Source organism: Microcaecilia unicolor, chromosome 9, assembly GCF_901765095.1.
Source record: "Microcaecilia unicolor chromosome 9, aMicUni1.1, whole genome shotgun sequence".
NCBI classification, from domain to species: Eukaryota; Metazoa; Chordata; class Amphibia; order Gymnophiona; family Siphonopidae; genus Microcaecilia; species Microcaecilia unicolor.
Window position 1 is genome coordinate 123,179,258 of NC_044039.1, and position 21,088 is coordinate 123,200,345.

The window sequence follows — 21,088 nt, forward strand, 5'->3', positions numbered from 1 at the left end:
TGTAGGTTTGTTTTGCTTTCATTGAAATAGACATTGATCCTAGACTTTGGCAGTCTCCGCTTTTGCAGCTGTGTCACATTTGCATATAAAGACCAATGCTTGATAGAAGAAAAGGCATATAGCCAAGTCTATATCTTCTACTAGGGATGGAAAGCTGAACTCCTACTGATAATCCCAATACTGCAGCGCAAGCTGAATTCAGTCCCACTCGATTCCGAGAAGAGAACAACTGACAGCCCAGAGCTTCTGTCCCACCTCATCATTCTGCCCTTCCGCAGAAACAGTAGCAGGGCTGCAGTCACTGCAAAATGACAGACAGCAGGTCACATATTACGGAAAAACGATGAAAAGTAGGGAGAAGGGTTGTGAATAACATTAAATCAGACCAGCAGGGAATATGCCCAGCCACCTCTGTCAAATAGCAATCAATCAATGTTAGTCAAAACTGACTGAAGACTTTAAAGCTGCTGCTTCTTCTAGGTCATTGAGCAATTTTACTTATCACGTATTGCTATGAAAATGAATATTTCCAGGAATGTTTCTCTACAAGAGGCCAAAACTTAAGGCAATAGAGAGGTAGGGCTATCTCGCCCTACATAAGGAGATGAGACTTTGGTGTCTGGGAGCCAAACAGCCATGAAGACAGAAGTCAAGCCCAGGCTGGCACTGCATTATGTTGGCATACTCTGCATAGCTTTCTACCGATCATAATGCACACATAGCAAAGCTGGATAACTTGCTCCTGATCTGTTTTTACAGACTGGAGTTGGTGCTTCATTATTTGTATCAAGAACATACAGACATAAGACTCTAATTTAAAATATCCTGCCCAGAAAACAGAAGCTTATAAACCTCAGGCAGGTGATCTTATATATCTTAATATAATAGTTTTCAAACCATTCCTCAAAGAACCCCCAGCAAGTCAGGGCTACCTCAATGAATAGGCATGAGATTTTTTACATGTTCTACCTCCATGGAATTAAAAAGTACATATTCAATGTGGAAGCCCTCTGACAAGGTGGGGTGGGCAGTCATTAGCAACTAGTAAAGATGGCTGCTCCATTCCCTCTAACCTGCTTAAAGAAAGCAGGAAGCAGCATTTAGGACAGCCTGGACAGTTTCAAAAAAGAAGTCTTTCCACAAAGACAGAAAAGACATCCTCGTTAGATGAGAAGTTCTTAACAGCCAACACAAGCTAAATGCTCTGATCCCTACTGCCTTATAACCTACAGAAAGTAGTATAGCAAGCCACTGTCCCTTTCTGTTATTATGACTTACAGCACAGAATAAGGTTTAAAAAACTAAAATAAAATTGATCAATTGCTAAGTAATTTCTTAAATTCAGGAAAAAAAAAAGGCTGATTTTCATTTCATCACTCAAAATACAGAGGGTTCTCTTACCCTGTTGCTGTACAAACCTGAAATATTTTCCCGACACAGAGTCCAGCTCCTCTGCTACAGCGCAGTAGATGCTGGTCTGCGCTCCTTCTGTAGGGGTTTTGAGGAAGAATGAGAAAAGCCTAGTTAACGTGAACAGGGAGGAGGAATGCCTCGTCAACTCAGTAGTGACGGTGCCGGGGTGCAGGGCATTGACTGTTACACCTGTGCCTAGAATGAAGACAGCAAGAAGCCAAATTTAGTTTTCCTATTCTTCCCACTTTAGTCTACCATCCTCAGTCTCCCTCAGCCTACCTACATCTAGTGGGTAGACAGGGCAGAAGCAAATCTCCTGTCCTGTCTGCTGCCAAAACAGCTGCTCATGGTAGCAGCCAGCACAAGCTAGTGTGATCCCCAGTCACACCTGCCTGTGCTGGCTCCAATCTCAAAATGGCTAGCTTGAGACTGCTGCTATATATCCCAGCAACTATGTTGACAGTGGAGAGAATATGGGCAGGACTGGAGCAACTGGGTATCTCTTCTGCCCAACCTACTCACTAGAAATGGGGAGGGGGGGGGGGGGGGTCAAGGAAGTAAACAGGAGACCCAGCATAAAGTTTTGGATCCTGCCGAAAATGCAACAGGTCAAAAACACAAAGTGTTTGTTTTGGCTCCACAAACCAAAATTCAGTTGGCCTCTTATTTCAGACAGCCTACATCAGTGCACATTTTGCATCTATTTTCGCTATGGTCTTTGCACCCATTTACAGAGAAATCATGAGTAGCCTTCCACTTCCTAACTTGTTACAGGTACAAAGTGCATGTGGTTACTTGACCCTCTCTTTTCTTTCCATTTTTTTAAATATCTAAATGCCTATATTTCCTTCCCATACCTAAAAACAATTTAATCCTTCCCAGGCCTCTGCTCTGGTATTCAGTTCTTCCATTTCTAGAACCACTCTGGACAAGGTCCTAGGTTCTAGGACAATGGAGCTGTGTTTACACAGCTGGCAGGGTCTCGGTGTTACCACCACCCTTGCCCCCTCCCCATGGAGCCTCAATGGAGCCAGAACAGATGCCCTCCACAGTTATTACCTGCCAAGAGTGGATTTGGAATCTCTACAGTGACTTTGCACTGTAGATATGAGCCTGGTAGACTGGGAGGGAGTAGTGGACCAGTGGGGGACCAATGTAGACCTGAACTGGCCATTTAAACTTTCTAACAAGCCTGGCCTTTAATACAGGAAAAGGAAGTCCAGGTAGCAATGACCATAGTTTGATGTGAAAAAGAGGCACAAGCACCTATACAGATACAACAAGAAACTATAAGTTATACATACAGGTGTAGTTGTGTGTTCATATGTATAAAAATATACATACATACAATATGCACAGAGGGCACTTTAAGAGGGTATAACGTGAAACAAAAGAAAGTTTTTACCTTGCAAACGCTTTGCAAGCTCCCGAGTAAAAAGTACATTTGCCACCTTGCTTTGGCAGTATGCCAGGCCACTATCATAGCTCTTCTCACTCTGTAGATCATTGAATTTGATTTTCCCCAAACGGTGACCCAAGGATGAGACATTTACTATCCGTGCAGGAGCAGACTGCTTCACATGGTCCAGCAGCAAGAAGGTGAGGAGGAAATGACCTATAAAAAAAATAAAATTTGCAACCATAAGGGAGATAGTTGCTAACTCTTTGGTCTGACCATTTTTTTTTTTTTTTTAATTGAAAAATTGAAAATTATTACAGCCCTCCTCCAGAAGTGCATTGCTCAATTACAACAAATAAGATACAAAGACCAACCTCTGAACCTAATACAAAATCTCACTAACTGGATCCCAACCTTCCATCCCATATTTCATGGTCTGACCATTAACCTAAACAAAACAGGCAAACTTCTAAGGGTAACTTATTCAACTTTGGCTAAATGATTAAAATGAGGATGTTATAATGGCTTTGCATCGGTCCATGGACAGCTGAGGGGAGATATGATAGAGGTCTATAAAATAATGAGTGGAGTGAACAGCTAGACATGAATCGCTTGTTTACTTTTTCCCAATTGAAAACAAAGAGAAAATATTACTTCACTCAACATGTAATTAATTCTGGAATTTGTTGCCAGAGACTGTAGTAAAAGCAGTTAGCTTAGCGGGGTTTTAAAAAAGGTTGGGCTAGCTTCCTAAAAGAAAAGTCCATAAGCCATTATTAAGATGGATTTGGGGAAAATGCACTGCTTATTTCTAAGATAAGCAGCATAAAATGTATTGTACTGTTTTGAGATCATGCCGGTACTGGATTGGCCACTGTTGGAATCAGGATTCTGGGCTTGATGGACCTTCCAAAGATGTTCCAGATATCAAGGGCATGAGACATGATTCTGAAGGAATATTTTATCTGTGAATGTACCTTGACAACCAACAGCTGCCACATTTGACAGTGTTCGCCATAATATCCAAGAGAAAATCTGCTGGAATCCCCTATCTGTTCCAGATATCTTGAAATATATTCATTACAAATATAGAGTCCAGTCTGACAAAGGCCACACACAACTACCTCATCACACTGTGGTGTCAGAGTCAGCAGTCAAGATTCAAAAGATAAGATCATAGTCCTCAGGACCGCCAGGAAGAGATCCCAACATTTTGGATACCATGGGAAAGGTCTTGAAGGCCTATTCTTGCCCCGCTCAACTGCAATTACATCCTACATCATATCAATTTGTTAACCTCATTTACCCAATTATTTCCCAGCAGAATGATCCTTCAAACACACTTGAAGGTTTTTGTTTGTTTTTAAATCGGAAGTGTAAGGGTATGACCCCGCCTCCAGCACTACAGAGCCTGGCTAGCTAAAATTCTCCTGCAACAGCCTATCACACTACATACATGGACTAAATTCAGTATAACCTCTGAATTTGCAAAGGCCACTGGCCAGACCATAAGGTGCCCATGGCCTACTTAAGTGATGTAATCCTTGTGCTTTGTTGTACCCAAGGCAAGGACCATACCCCAGACAGACACTTGGTGCCTGGGTGAGAGGCCTTTCTAAAGTGAAGCAAAAGAGGACATTCTTGGGGTTCATGGAGCCAGAACATGTGGAACAAAAGATCCCTTTGGGGGTCACAAGTTTCTTCCAATAACTGAATATAAGGATTATCTTCGGAAGCGAGAGGTTGTCTAGTGAAGACTGGACTCCCAGATCTGAGCTGCCAGTGCCTCAGATTTACACAGCTCATAAAACCACAGCATCTCGCTGTTCATCTCTGCACTACCCAGACTCTTCCCCAAGGAGGACCTCCTCACAGTGTGCCTGCCAGCCCTGCACCTGAAGTACAGTGGTGTCCCAGGAGGAAAGAACAGCTCAACTCACCTGCTCCAGCATATGAGGGAGGAACCTGCCTCATTAGCCAGGTTGAAACTGTTCCAATTTTGTTCTACTGGGGATATATAAGTGGTCTAACAGTTGTGGGCATATAGGATACAAGGAGTGTGTTCCCTCTAAACTATCTACCTAAAGAAAAGCAATGAGCCCTAGCATTTGTGCATTGTTCTCACATTTTTATTATTTTTACCTACTGCTAAATAAACAAGCTTTTTTTTTCTTTAAAATAATACTTGGACCTTGTTGTCAGTTACTTGGCAGTATACAAAGTCCTGCATTTCAGTGCACAATGTGCCTGCCTCAGGAATCTCAACTTCAATTGAACTTATAATTAAATTCCCTTGTACTGTTTAAAGACTAGACAAGAGAAGAAAAGTGGGAACAAAGAACCACGGATTCCAGAAACTGGAGCAAACAATATCTTAGTAAAAATAAAGTTTTAATGAGAAATCAAAAGCAACTAACAACGCTTTTTTTCAGCCAGAGGGCCTGCATCAGGAGTCAAACAATATATACATGAAAATATGCATTAAAACCTTTGTAAAAATACTTGGCGTTACAATCGACCGCAATCTTACACTTGAGAGGCAAGTAAACTCCACTAAAAAGAAAATGTTCCACTCAATGTGGAAACTCAAACATGTAAAACCTTTCTTCCCGAGGGAAATATTTCATAACCTAATACAATCAATGTTACTAAGCCATGCAGACTACTGCAACAGAATCTATGCGGGATGTAAAGAACAACTCACAAAGAAACTCCAGACCGCCCAAAACACAGCAGCCCGGCTGATATTCGGTAAAACACGATTCGAAAGTGCCAAAACCCTCCGAGAAAAAGGCTGATATTGTTGAAACAATGACAAAATAATAAAATGATAAAATGATCAAAGTGACAAATTATTTACATCTAGATATGGACCACAAATAATTTCAATACGATAAAGTATATGCTAAATTGTAAATAGAATGAAGAATTATGTTGAATGGACTAAACTTATAGAAACGTGTAAGGAGAGACTAAATGAAAACAGTAGGAATAGTTACTGACCTGTGTGCAAGTACGGATTAAAAAACATCACAGGAGAAAGTCATAAGAGCCAAAACAGAATCCGAGATGTTCTGATCAAAAACAGAAGAGATGGGAATATGCTAAATGGAAGGATGAAATATTCTGAAGTGGCGAGTTAAAACGGAAGTTTTGAAAGGTACATAATTTACTAGTAAAAATTGGCTAAAACATAATTCTGCTGACAATTTGCAAAAAGTGTGCCATGTTAAAAATATAACAAAGCAAAAACTCAAGAATATTGTGTATCTGGATTTTTAAAAGGCATTAGACAAAGTACCTCATGAAAGACTCCAGAGGAAACTGGAAAGTCATGGGATAGGAGGTAGTGTCCTATTGTGGATTAAAAACTGGTTAAAAGATAGAGAGTAGGGTTAAATGGTCAGTATTCTCAATGGAGAAGGGTAGATAGTGGGGTTCCCCAGGTGTCTGTGCTGGGACCGTTGCTTTTTAACATATTTATAAAAAGTGTTCTAGAGATGGGAGTAAATAGTGAGGTAGCTAAATTTGCTGACAACACAAAGTTATTCAAAGTTGTTAAAAATCGCAAGAGGATTATGAAAAATTACAAGAAACTCAAGAAAGAACTCTTATCACTGTGGGTAAAGTGACAAGTAAAAACAGAAAATGGAAGGTAAATTTTTGACCTTTGCAGCTGCTCCTCTAAGTTATTTTTTTCACTGTTTTATCATAGTCTCCGTTTTTGAAAGTTAAACACTAACATATTGGATTTCCTACATGTACTTACGCCAAAGCAGATATCAAATCTGATCATATTATGAACGCTGTTATCAAGCGGCCCCAGCACCATTACCTCCTGCACCAGATCATGCGCTCTACTGAGGACTAGGTCTAGAATTTTTCCTTCTCTTGTTGGATCCTGTACCAGCTGCTCCATAAAGCAGTCCTTGATTTTGTCGAGGAATTTTACCTCCCTAGCATGCCCTGATGTTATATTTACCCAATAAATATCGAGGTAATTGAACTCACCCATTATCATCGTGTTCCGCAGTTTGTGAGCCTCCCTAATTTCTGATAACATTTCTACACCCGTCTGTTCATCCTGGCCAGGTGGACGGTAGTACACTCCTATCACTATTCTTTTCCCCTTTACACATGGAATTTGAATCCACAGGGATTCCAAGATGTGTTTTGTTTCCTGCAGAATTTTCAATCTATTTAAGGCCCTCCTTAACATACAAAACTACCCCTCCACCAAATCAATCCACCCTATCACTACGATATAATTTGTATCCTGATATGACAGTGTCCCACTGATTAGCCTTCTTCCACCAGGTCTCAGAGATGCCTATTATATCTAATTTTTCATTTAGTGCAATATATTTTAACCTTCCCATCTTATTTCTTAGGCTTCTGGCATTCACATACAGACATTTCAAACTATGTTGTTTGTTCCTATTTACATCTTGCTCATTAGTTGACAGTGTTGATTTGCAATCTTTGTCTGATTTTTATTTAAGGTCACCTGATCTACTACGGTCTCTTTTGCAACCTTGCTATCAGGATACCCTATCTTCCCTGTTTTGGTGATACCTTGTTCTGAACCATGCGTTTTTGAACGACTGTCGGCCTTCCCCCAGGTTCTAGTTTAAAAGCTGCTCTCTCTCCTTTTTAAATGCCGATTAAGTTTGAAATAAATACAATTTTCAAAATGTGTGGGACTAACACAGAATATGGAAGAATCAAGGCAAAATTAAAAATGATCTTCACAACAGGGTATAGAGAGGTGTAACCTGCACAGACCAACAGGTACAGCTGATCAGTGCTGGCAGTAGCAACACGAAAGTTTGAGAAGTGTGGGGACAGAGAACGGGGATCCAAAAAACTACAATATACATCCCTATCATTTTACACTGTTTGGAGATGATCAGTAAACGTGAAATATTTTGAATTGCATTCCTTTTGTGGCACATTTACCAGCATCCTCTTCGCTTCTTCAAAAGGATTTAAAAAAAAAAAAAAAAAAGTTTCTCCAACCCCCAGATTGCAACTGCTAAGTTACAGCTTCCACTGTCACAAGGTGGGTATGGGCTTGAGAACAGAATAGAGTTGCCTTTGTATTGTAAGTTATTATTATTATTATTTATTGCATTTGTATCCCACAATTCCCACCTCTTTGCAGGCTCAATGTGGCCTACAATACATCATGAATGGTGGAAATATATGAGAAAATAGACATTTAGTATTACAGAAGGATCTTGGGTAACATGATAATGATAAAACATGATAATAGTGTAACAAGCAAAAGTTATAAGACAATTCTGGTTAACTGTGTGGAGTTTACATTTGTTGATCTTTGTGGTATGCCTTGTTAAAGAGATGGGTCTTCAGTAGTTTGCGGAAGTTAGTTAGTTCATAGATCGTTTTTAAGTTGCGCGGCAGCGCGTTCCAGAATTGTGTGCTCAGGTAGGAAAAGGTTGACGCATGCATTAGTTTGTATTTTAGACCTTTACAGTTGGGGAAGTGAAGATTAAGGAATGTGCGGAATGATTTTTTAGCATTCCTGGGTGGTAAGTCTATCAGGTCTGACATGTAAGCTGGGGCGTCTCCGTGAATGATTTTGTGAACTAGGGTGCACGTTTTGAACGTGATGCGTTCTTTAAGTGGAAGCCAGTGTAGCTTTTCTCTGCACAACATGGTTTTGTTCAATACTGAACTGTATACATATAAAACACACAATAAAATAAAAAATTCTACTGCCAGCATCCTTTTACAAACTCCTGATACAGTTTTCAGGGTATCTGTTTACAGCTCTGATCTCAATGTACAATAAAATTGTAACCTGCATGTCCCATTTTTATATTTCATTCCATTTCCATCTTCCTTTTATTTTGCATTAAAGTTCAAGGATATTTACCTAGTGATTCATTTTTAAAATAAAACAAAAAATATGGAATATTTCCTTGTAGACAATAATCCCTTGGATAGTCACTTCACAGCAGAATGAACAACTCATACTCCCCTATCAAAAGCTATGAGCCTCGTATATAATTAAAGTAAGGCCATCCCAAATATTATCAGACAGAACTTTGTGTTACTGATAACAAAATGTCAAGGCTGTGCTTACTCAAGCAAGCTTCACCTCCTGGTCACTATAAAGGGTTATTTATCTAGTGGCTGCCACCTCTCAAATGCAGTGACCAACAATCTTCACTATGTAATTTTGTGTGTGCAGATTTGCAAATCAAGGTCTCACTTTTCACTCATTTTCCTGGCACTGCAGTCATAAGCTCCGCCATACTGGGAAAGGACCAAGGGTCCATCAAGCCCAGCATCCTGTCTCCGACAGCAGCCAATCCAGGCTTCAAGAACCCAGCAAAACCCAAAATAAAAAAAAACTTATTCCTCTCAGCATTCCCCTGTCCTGATTACCTTACTGCCTCAGATGTTTCTCCCTTCTTGTTTTGCTGTCATGGCACATACGTTTCCATCCCATTCACATTTTTTGGCAGTAACCTTACCCAAATGATTTACTCCTAGCTGCATTTCAAATCCATCGGCAGTCTTGGAATATGGACACATCATGACTCCCGCATTGTTGATGAGGATATGAATCTGCTTTTCTTCTAGAAAGAAAATAGATTTGTGCAAACATACAAAAACATACACAACAAATCTAGCTTTAAAAACAAGGGTGGTAGGAGTCCATCAGTGTATGAAGAGGTGACAGGCAAGCGAATGTAGAGAAATCAAAGGATGAAATGCTTACAAGAAAAGCACAGATCAGTTGGCCTTGTTTGAAGGCCTTTTCCTCTCCTCCTTTATCCCCCAGCCTGATCAGGGCTCGTTTCAATTCTATGCATTGCAAATGAAATACATTTTAAATGTCTTAGCTCCCAGCAGGGTCTGGGGAATTCAACACTAGACAGACTTGATAAATCTGGCATTCCCTTAAAGTTACTGGTCCCTAAAGGTACCCCAGCCAGTCAGGTTTTCAGGATATCCACAATGAACTCATGAGAAAGATTTACATTAACTGCCTCCACTGTGTGCAAATCTGTCTCATGAATATTCATTGTGGGTATCCTGAAAACCTGAATAGCTGGGGTGCCTCCAGGACCAGGTTTGGGAACCACTGCCTTAAGTAGTTCAAACACAGCAGTAGAACTCAGGAGACAACATACGTCTCACATCAGAGCCAGCACTGGATTCCCCTGCTCTTCCCCAGCCCAAGCAGCAGACAGTCACATACAAGAACAGATCCTGCACGCAGACATGGAGTAGTATTATTGGAACTGGGACGAGCCACTTTAGACAGGTACCATTACCTTGCTGGATCTTTTCAGCAAATTCCTTGATAGACTTGGTATCGGCAAGGTCCAATTTCCTGACAACCACCTGCTCATTTCCTGTGGTAGCCCGAATCTCGCAGGCTGCTGCTTCCCCCTTCAATATGTCCCTGCAGGCAACAATTACTCGTGCACCTAGAGAGGCAGAACGTATGCGAGGGCTTCAGTGACTATGCAGGGGAGACATTACAGAGAGGAGGACAGCAGCCATACAGCAATGCTTAATGTGGGAACAGCAGCTCAAGACCAGTCCCCCAACATATGAGGGCCCATTTCTTTTAAGGATCAAGAGTGCAGAATATATTTCCATTACTACAAAATTTTAACATTTGGGGAGTTTTATGTAATAAAGCAGAATTACTAGCAAAATGTTTTATACAATTCAGTAAGTAAGCAAAACTAAAATGTATTCCTTCATTCCAAATCTTAAATTTCAGTCCTGCAGAAATACTGTGGCTGAAAGCTCTACTTACATATCCCATCTCACCACTGGCTATATACTGTGTATTAGAGGTGTAACAAATAGCACATTTTACTATTCGGCAGAATACAAATACCGAATATGAATAATGGGCATTAAGCTTTAACATAACAAATAATAAAAGAAGCAAAGTGAAAGCAGAGATGCAAGTGTTTATTTCAGTAGGATTTAGCACAGTAGAACCCCAGATTATTTGTATTCGAATTGAAATCACTATTCAGCCGAACTGAACAGAAATATTCGGTACAACCCTATTGTATAGGTTGCAAAAATGTGACCAATTTTTTTAGAAAACCAAAAAACCCCTGCCAGCTGAAGAACTGCTGCCGCCGCACATGCCTTGGCTTGCGGGGGTCCCCAACCCCTGCCAGCAGAAGCACATTTTCCAGCGCTGGTCTCCGGTGCAGCAGCATTTCCTGCCCTGCGCTCTTCTCATGTCACATCCTGCACACTCGTTTCAATTAAAATTGAGCATGCGCACATGCTCAGTTTCACTAAAATAAGTGTGCAGGATGTGAGGGGGAAAGAGAGAAAGCATGGCAGGAAATGTGGCTGCGCGGGAGACCAGTGCTGGAAAAAAAACGCTTCAGCTGGCAGGGGTCGGGGAACCCCATCAGCCAAATCAGGGGCACAGATCCAGTTTGGGGGGCCTAGGCCCCCCATAGCTACGCCACGGGTGTAGAGCACAAGCGGCAGGTGCAGGTGAACCCTAGCTGTGCTGTGGATAGACCCTCTTAAGTGGCCACGGGGTAACCCCAAGCGGGTGGCTAGGCGTTCCGTGACAACCTTCAAAAGAGACCAAGAAGAAACTGGTTAAAAAGGAACCCAAAGAAACTTGTGAAGTTAAAAGGTAGAGGAACCAAACTTCTGCTAGCAGGTTTAATTGTTCTCCGAGAGGCTAGCGGTCACTATAAACACCTTAAATTCTCAACTCATGTTTCCATAGTCATTCAGAAATCATTTTATACGCTGTCAAATAAATGCTGTACGTCCTCTTCTTGATTACCATTCAATTCGCTTGCTCATTCACGATCTTGTCATCTGAAGGCTTGATTGTTACAATTTCTTACTGCAAGGCCTACCGCAGTATCAACTGCGTAGGTTACAAGTTATTCAAAATACCGCGGTTAAACTATTATACAGAGATAAGAAATATGACAAGCGTGTCCAACCTCTTGTTAGTTCCCAATTTTCTATCACATCATGTTTAAAATTCTAATTCTTACCCATCAAGGGATCCTTTTACAAAGGTATGCTAGAGTTTTTAGCATATGCTAATGATTAGCGCACACTAAACACTAGAGACGCCCATAGGAATATATGGCAGTCTCTAGCGTATAGTGCCCTGATGGCGAACCTATGACACACGTGTCAGTACTGACACACGTAGCCATTTTCGATGACACGCGGCCGCATATGGAGAAGCAGCGGCATTCCTTGCTGACACCCGGGCGGATCGCCGATACACCCCCCCCCCCCCAAGGTGCAGCGTGACCTCCCCCCCCCCCCCCCGGCAAAATCACACACCCCCGGTGCATGTTTACCCGTGTGCGCTCCTATTGGCTCCCTCAGAGTCCTCCGCTCGTTCCCTCCCTGCTGCTCCTTCTGCCCCGACTCCTGCACGGCCGTTTGACCTCACTTCCGGCCGGCGGAGCAGAGAGCAGCGGAATGCCGTGGGGGACACATCTCTGAGGGCCCTGTGATCGCCATTACCAGCAACCACATAACCACAGCAACCATCATCCAATCTACTGTTCTGGAGTGTCGTGGATTTCTAATTGACCATCATTACTGAGATAGGTGAGGGGGAGGCTGGGAGAGGCGAGGGCATGTGCTATGGGTGCCGTTTCCCGCCATTAGAAATAGCGGCAGCCATCTTAATTTACATAAGGTGATCAGTTAGGCTAGTTAACCCCTAATTGCCTGCAGAGCTAACAGGCTATCTATAATTCTATCTTCTGTCACTGCCCCCCTGATGGAGAACCCAAAAAATAAAAAACCAAGGTTAAGTAAAGGAAGTGGTAGTAGCAGCAGCCGACCCTTTCAAGAGACATGGACCGAGATGTACGGCATTATAGAAAAAAATGGCAGATCATTTTGCGTTCTATGTACTGAAACGGTAGTAAGCAGAACGTGGAATATAAATAGACATTTTGAAACTAATCGTTCCCAGCTCTTGAAAAAAAGTGAGAATGAAAGGAAGGAATACATTTCCAGGCAGCTACACTTTTATAAGAGCCAATCTAATTCCATCCTTACATTTGTAAAAGGTTCTACAAATTTAACATCTGCAAGTTTGAGCATTGCTCACTCCATAGCTCAGCATGGAAAAGCACTCAGTGAGGGAGGATTTATTAAAGAAACTCTCCTAAGATGTGCACCAGTTCTATTTCACGATATGCAGAATAAAGATGCAATTATTAAGAGAATATCTGAGTTACCAGGAAATTTGGAGTGCCTGGATCCGATTACCAGACACTTTTAGCACCCTGAAAAATATAGCAATGGCTTTACTCACAATTTTTCCCTCTACGTACTTTTGTGAAACCTTATTCTCAGCGTTAAATAATATCAAAACCAACAAAAGAAACAGATTGAAAGATGAAGTTAGCAGCGCTTGCTTGGGCTTGAAGTGTACAAAATACCAACCTTAAATTGAAGATTTAGCCAATGAAATTCAGCAACAAAAAAGTCACTAATAGGCAGATTAGTTAAAGAATTCCCCCTCCCCCTCACTTATCTTAGTTCACGGCACCCCACACAAGTTAAATAATATCAAGACCAACAAAAGAAACCGACTGACAGATGAACAAAGAAGTCACTAAGCAGGTAAGTTAAATAATTAGGTTTTGGTTTATTAAATACAGTTATATATTACAATTATACATTTTGTTATTTAAACTATAAATATTGCGAAATTATGGTTTTTTTTCTCGAAGTGACACACCACCCGAGTTATGCTCGGTTTTTTTGGCGAATTTTGACACACCAAGCTCAAAAGGTTGCCCATCACTGGTATAGTGCATAATACATATTTAACACGCACACTAAAAATGCTAGTGAACCTTTGTAAAAAGGACCCCGCAAATACTCTACTCTGGAACTCCATCTTTCCCGTTTAGCTTTCTCGTACCATGTACCCCATCAAGGGATTTATGTTCCATTTCCCAAGGCAGGCTTGTGATCCCGACCCACCTTCAAGTAAGCTCTCATTTAACTAGAAATGCTCATTTTAGCATCAATGCACTCTAGTGTTGATCTTCGGAAGGAGCTCTCACTAAAGAATTTTAAAGCACTTCAAGACGTATTTTAAACAAGTCCCGATGTGACTTCAACGGTACTGTGTTGAGTCTTCACCAATAAAGTGTTCCAAATCAACTGAATTCTCCTCGTGTGTCTCTGGATTGCCTGGTTTATTTCCCACTCTTCTGTTGCTTCACTGCGACTTCATCTTCACCACGGTCTCCGATTATCTTTATCACGCCCTTCCATCCTAATGTATCTTAGTTGTAAGTATGTTCCCAAACTATATACCTTATGTTTCTAGACACATTTTTTATCCTAAACATTTTAATTAAAATGTAAACTGCTTAGATATTTAATTTTAAATTATGTCCTGGGAGGTGAGAGGCTGATATGCACAGACAGGGAGAGGGACCTTGGGATGATGGTGTCCGAGGATCTTAATGTAACAAAAAAAACAGTATGACAAGGCGGTGGCAGTAGCCAGAAAGATGCTAGGGTACATTGAGAGAGGCAGAACCAGAAGAAAGGAGGTGTTGATGCCTCTGTACAAGTCGCTGGTGAGGCCCCACCTGGGAGTATTGTGTTCAATTTTGGAGGCTGTACCTTGCTAAAGATGTAAAAAGACTAGAAGTGGTCCAGAAGGTGACAAAAAATGATATGGGGCTTGCGCCAAAAGATGTATGACAAGAGACTGGAAAATCTGAATATGTATACCCTAGAGGAAAGGGACAAGGGAGATACGATACAGATGTTTAAATACTAATATAGAAACAAACCTCTTCCAGAGAAGGGAAAACGTTAAAACTAGAGGACATGAATTGAGGTTGTGGAGCGGTAGACTTAGCAGTAATGTCATGAAATTCTTTTTCACAGAGAGGGTGTTCGAAGCCTCAAACGCCCTCCTGAGGTAGGTGGTAGAGACAAAACAGTGACAGAATTCAGAATGGTGTGGAATGAACACAGAGGATCTCTAATTAGAAATGAACGTTATTAAAAAAAAAACAAAAAAAAAAAACCCTAAACTTAAATGGTTGGATGTGTCAAATGATGACTCCGGCTGTGATGATCTAGGGCCAGTGCTCACCAGACTTGTACAGGCTATGTCCTGAATATGGCAATTTGGTTTAGGATGGGCTGGAAAGGGCTTCGACAGCAACTTCACTGGCTGGAACCAGAGGACAGTGCCGGGCAGACTTATGGTCTGTGTTCCCCAAATGACAACACAGATAGGCTGGAGTGGACTTCGACAGCAACTCCAGTAGTTGGAATGTAAGGACAGGGCCAGGTGGACTTATATGGTCTATGTCCCAAAGAAAGACCATGATCAAGTACTTTGGATCATGTTCATTGTTAATTTAACTATGAATTGATACTGAGTGTGACAGTTGGGCGGACTGGATGGATCATTAAGGTCTTTATCTGCCATCACTATGTTACTAAGTTATTAATGATTTTGCAGTATAGCAAACAAAAATTAAATGTGAAATATTAGAACCAAAAAAAGACAGCCTTTACAAAAATAGAGAACAGATCCAAATGAGAATTAAAAAAAACAAAAACACACAAGCATATGGCAAGTTAGATGTAAAAACTTTAATAAGGGTATGGGATTTGATAATAATGCCTTTCTGTGGTTACAAAGCAATTTACATATTATATACAGGTAGTTATTTTGTACTTGAGGCAATGGAGGGTTAAGCAATTTACATATTATATACAGGTAGTTATTTTATACTTGTGGCAATGGAGGGTTAAGTGACTTGCTCAGAGTCACAAGGAGATGCAGTGGGAATTTAACCTAGTTACCCTGGTTCTCGGGCTGCTGCCTGAAGTAAACCCCACCCCCTCCCCAACCTTTTCAGGTACCTCAAAATTCAATACGGCATCAGCTGGTCTATTAGATAAGGTGTTAAAGGGGCACTCAGAGAGAAAAGGCTACATAAAAAGAAAGATAAAACGATTTTTGTGCTATTTTCACTGCAGAAGATGTAAGGTATGGTTATATGCTCAACAAATGATGACAAACTAAATACCATCAAGGCCTGGTGATATGCTGCTATAAACCCCACAATTCTGAAATTTGCTATTCCAAAATACATAATCACTAAAAAACAAACACAGCCCTTTACTAGATAAGAGAATAGCGAGGATAGTGAAAAGTGTAACACCTGTTTTGAGAAAGAAAACAAAATGCTCCATCTGTGATCCTAGGACCTTACTACAGGTAAGACTGAACTCGTGCCATTGTTAAGGATGGAATAACTAGGCATATGAATAAATATGGCTTGCAGGCCAAAGTAAAGAACTATGGGGTCCTTTTACTATCTGCAGTGCTAATAATATTTTGTTAAAGGGGGTATGTCAAGGGGTGATGAGTGGGTATCCCTGCTCTAATCAGTTATAACAGCTACATTACTGTGTGCTAAGTGGTTAGCAGAGAATTAACGCACGAGTTCTTTTGCCTACAAAACAGGTGTTGGTAAGTGATCACACAATTTTTTTTTTTAATGACAACATTAGCACATGGCCATTAATAGAAAGTCAACCATTTTCCAGCTACAGTAAAAATGGCCTTAGCACACAAGAAAAAGCCTTGTGGCGTTAGGGACTTTTTATTTTTTTATTTTTTAACTGCAACTTAGTAACAGCACTCCTACATTAATGCACAAACAAAATCTGTGCTAAGCGGGAAATAAATGAGCAACCTAATTTTAGCATTGTTCCAAGCAAAAGTAATTACTTCTAATTGTTTAGCACACTTTGCTGCACTGGCACACACATCTTCACTTTACTTCAGGGGTTGAAATGAAAGTAAAGCTTTAACTTCATTTACTTCTATGGGAGAAAAAGCAAAGTTGCAGATGATAAAAGCTATTCAAAGCAATTAAAACATAACTAATACAAGCAGACAATAAAACTTCAGGAGGACTGGGGAACTGGCACCTAAGTGACACGTGATGCGTAATGTGATAAATGTAAGGTAAGAGTTTCCTATGTGTACACTATACCGGGTACCATATTAGGAAAAAGGATCTTGGAGTCATTCTGCATTATACTGTCACATTTAAGAATGAGGTGGCTCAGACAGACGCAGCTTTTAGCCATTCACATATATGCTTCTGGTTCAAATCCCAGCTTGGATAGTCAGTGTGAAATGTGATGCAATTTCCACTCAGTTCATGGGAAACTGAACAGATTATGGCCCCTCTCAGATGCCAATAAATTTGAATTCTGCTACAGGTCGTCAGTTTATGATGAATCATTTAAATCTTGATTTCAATGTGCAAAAGAAAGGTCAAAGGCAAACAACCTTAAAAGAAAATAAAAACCAAGTTATAACACCTTTACATTGATCGATTGTACTATTGCACCTCCAGTGTTGTGCACAGCATCTCAAAACAAAGAGCAGGGGGACAGATGTAACTCACTATTCCCTTATTTGTCTTGTTTGTCTGTGTTAAATAGATTGCAAGTTAATTCCTTACTTGTCCTGTTTGTATGATCTGTCGCGCAGGGACTGTCTCATACGTGTTTAGTGTACAGTGCTGTATATGTCTAGTAGGGCTACAGAAATAAGTAGTAGTAGTTATAAATATAGAAGGGGGATCCCTATAGAGTCAGATTAGGGGTAAAGAAGTACTAGGTTTATGGCTTAGGTAGCCCCCCAGCCTCCAAGGAACTCATAATCCATCTCAAGGTAGTGCACTTGCCTCTCTGGGCGAGGTCTCTTGCAGTCTCCTTCCCAATACCAGTGTTTGCACCTGTAATGATCACCACCTTGCCATGGAGCTTTGCATTAGACTTGCATGCTGGTCCTGCAACATACCGCCTGGAAGAAAAACATAATAAAAACCTAAGAACCACCTAAGATTTTTAATTAAAACCTACGCAACAAAATGACACAGAAAGGACGCAGTCTTATTGTTAATACTTTATAATAATATACTATACGCTGACAGAATTGGGTTTGGGCATGTAGGGGTTACTGGGAGGGAGATAGGAAGGAGGGGATTAGGGGAGGAGAGGACAAGGGTAAGGGAATGAAAATAAGAAGTTTAAGTAGAAGGGGGAATCACATCACTTTGGGGATTTTGGCAGTACATCTTGTAATAAGACAGAGTAAATGATGTGGAACTTAACTGTATGTATCCTGTGAAAGTAAATGCTTGTTATTATGTAGATATTTCTAAAAAAAATTGTTGAAACATAAAAAGACAAAAAAAAAAAAAATAAAACCTACGCAACAATGGAGTTTTTTCTGCGACATCTACTGCTGAAGCCTGCATACTACAAAAGCAAGCTAACTCCTTATTCCCACCACATTCCTGCAAGGAGGAACTGGTGTACACTAGAACACTAGAGAATGACGCAGGGACAAAGTCTGTCCCCGTCCCTGCGAACTCTGTCCCTATCCACAGAAGCCTCACTGTTTAACCACCCTTAAAATTTACCTTTGAGTTTAAAAAGCAAAATCATGTGCATCTTAATTGTCTTGTCTGTCTGTATTAATTTTTAGATTGTAAGCTCTATTGAGCAGGGAGTGTCTCTCTATATCAGGTGTTCAGCGCTGCATGCGTCTAGTAGCGCTATACAAATGTTAATAATAATAATAATATAATAAAACACAACCTCAACGTTCTGAGGACACTGTCGTCACTTCCGTAATGAAGGGTTCATGGTGGTGAAGCCACCGAAAGCACCATGTCACTGGGCCCCGCCCTCGCGTCAAACGTGATGACGTCAAGGGCGGAACAATGGCATCATGCATCGAGGGCGGGGCAATGGCGTCAGTGGCTTCAAAACCAAGAAGCAGATGAAGGTGAGTTCACATGGCGTCAGTGGCTTCAGAACGACGAACCGGTGGGTAGGGAGGGAGGGAGGGGGTGTTGGGGAGGAAAACATTGCTAGCGCCCGTTTCATTTGATCCAGAAACGGGCCTTTTTTACTAGTAATAATAATAATAGTAATAATAATGTAAGGATTGCATAAATGAATTAAAACAAATGCCCTTAAAATGCAATAATACTGGACTGGTCTGGCAAGCAATAATTAAATATTCATTCACACAGCAAGCAATAATTTGTTTTAATCATTCTACAGCTCCAAGCACATTTAATTCTTTTCTCACTATACAAAACAGAGAATCACAGAAAAACTGAAATAAGATCTCCCTCAAGAAAGCCAGGTAAACACTGGTAAAAGAGAAAACAGAAATGTATTTTCTTCTGCACTCTGCAAAATACAAAAATTGAAAAAGATGTACATTTTGCAAAGCACTCTATATATCAAAAGCATGCTACTAGAGCTATAATAGTAGAAAGATTGATCTATCTCGGTTCTGGGTGGTGACTCTGCGCTAATTACTCTAAATTAGTACAGAGATGTCCTCAGAGATGATTAACTCACCCAAGTAAGGCACTATATAAAAGCGCCTTTAAGGGTGAACAGGTGTCTCAATCAATCACTAACGAAACCTTCACAAATCTCAGAGCCAGTATTAAGATTGATTTAATTGGTTCTGAGATTTGTGAAGGTTTCGTTAGTGATTGATGTCAAGTTTACATTTGGGTGTTTTGATTTTGAAAAAATGTTTTTGATAAAAAATATTAATAGAGAAGTCCTGTGATTGAGACACCCGTTCACCCTTAAAGGCGCTTTTATATAGTGCCTTACTTGGGTGAGTTAATCATCTCTGAGGACATCTCTATACTAATTTGGAGTAATTAGCGCAGAGTCACCACCCAGAACCGAGATAGATCAATCTTTCTACTATTATAGCTCTAGTAGTATGCTTTGATATATAGAGTATTAGAGGTTGCATACTCGTTGAAATAACAGTTTGGGATATATTTGATTTAGTCATTTTGCAAAGCAGGCACATCTCAGTCCTTAAAAAGTATTCAATAAAAATATTTCTTTTCTACCTTTGTTGTCCAAGCACTTTATTTTTCTAATTGGGCTGGTCCCAGTCTCTTTTCCACATTCCATGTGTCAGTCTTCTCTAAATTCTTTTCCATGTTGGCGTTTCCATTTCTTCTCTCTCCTCTTTGCTTCTTCTCTACATCAGTCTGGCAATGACCTTTCATTTCATGTCCGTCCGCCCCCCCCCCCCCCTTGTGTGTGTTTATCCCCCTCTCACTTTTTAGTCTCTGTTTCACTTCTCATCTACCTACTAGCTTTTACCGTTGCTCCCTCTGTCTCTCACTTAATAGCCAGTCTCCTACCCCCCTATCTTTCCCCATCTTTCACCCACTTCCTTTGCCCCCATTCCCATCCTATTAGCCCTCATCTACCATCCACTGGATCTCATCACCCTATCAGTCCCCAGCTCCATCCTTTTCTCTGTTTCATTCCTTTGCTTCCAAGGCCCTATACCCCCATGCCCTTCCTTCCTTTTCCCCCTTGCAAGGCTGTGTCACTCTCCCTCCCTCCAAGGTCTGGTGTCACATTCCCTCCCTCTCCCCCTCCACAAAGTCTGGTGTTGCTTTCCCTCCATACCACCCCCCCCACCACACACACACACACACACAAAGTCTGGTGTTGCTTTCCCTCCCCCCCTCTCTTGCAACCTTTCCACCTTCCGGGCTGCTGGCAGCATTAGCAATGTAAGCATGCTGCCTTCGCATGCCGGGAAGCCTTCTCTCTGCAGCGAGCGACCTGCCTACGCAGAAACAGGAAGTCACAATAGAGAGAAGGCTTCTGGGCCATGCGAAGCCAGTGTGCTTACATTGCTAAACGCTGCCGGCAGCCCAGAAGATGGAAAGGCTGCAGCAGGAGCACAGCAGAGAGGTGGATTGACACTGTAGCTTGCAGGAGGAGGGGGGAGGGAGAGTGCAATACAGGACCCGGCAGCAGCGGGGAGGGAGGGAGGGAGAGCGAGTAACACCAGACTTTTAAGAAAGGAGGACAGGAAAAAGGTAGGCGTCTGTTGTACCACGGGTGCAGGGATTATTACCTGCGCCTGCAGTGCGGTGAAATAACCTCTTTTTGCACCCGCAGTAAAACTTTGAAACTTTTCCCCATTTTACCGGGATTACCCGCTCCCGTATCATTCTCTAGTGTACACCCCATTCACACCTCTAAGACCTTGCAGACAGCAATAAGAAAACAAGAAGAGCATCTAAAACAGTTCTGATGTAATAAACTGCATCAAGAGTCAGTGCTTGGGGTTCTGGCTTCCCCTTGCTAGATTGGGGGAGGGGGGGAGGGGACACAAAT

General features: G+C 41.3%; 1 protein-coding gene across 2 annotated transcripts in view; it reads right to left on the reverse strand.

Annotated features, from left to right (window-relative positions):
* The window catches only part of LOC115478225 (retinol dehydrogenase 12-like), a 72,067-nt gene continuing 50,979 nt past the window's right edge, over nucleotides 1–21,088 (reverse strand). For both annotated transcript variants that reach the window (XM_030215528.1, XM_030215527.1), the window contains 6 exons: nucleotides 17,581–17,699; nucleotides 10,123–10,278; nucleotides 9,316–9,420; nucleotides 2,819–3,028; nucleotides 1,419–1,608; nucleotides 1–301 (listed from right to left, as the gene is read on the reverse strand). In XM_030215528.1, coding sequence (XP_030071388.1) covers nucleotides 199–301; nucleotides 1,419–1,608; nucleotides 2,819–3,028; nucleotides 9,316–9,420; nucleotides 10,123–10,278; nucleotides 17,581–17,699 — 883 coding nt within the window. In that variant the 3' untranslated portion in view covers nucleotides 1–198. The remainder of the gene's footprint in view (nucleotides 302–1,418; nucleotides 1,609–2,818; nucleotides 3,029–9,315; nucleotides 9,421–10,122; nucleotides 10,279–17,580; nucleotides 17,700–21,088) is intronic.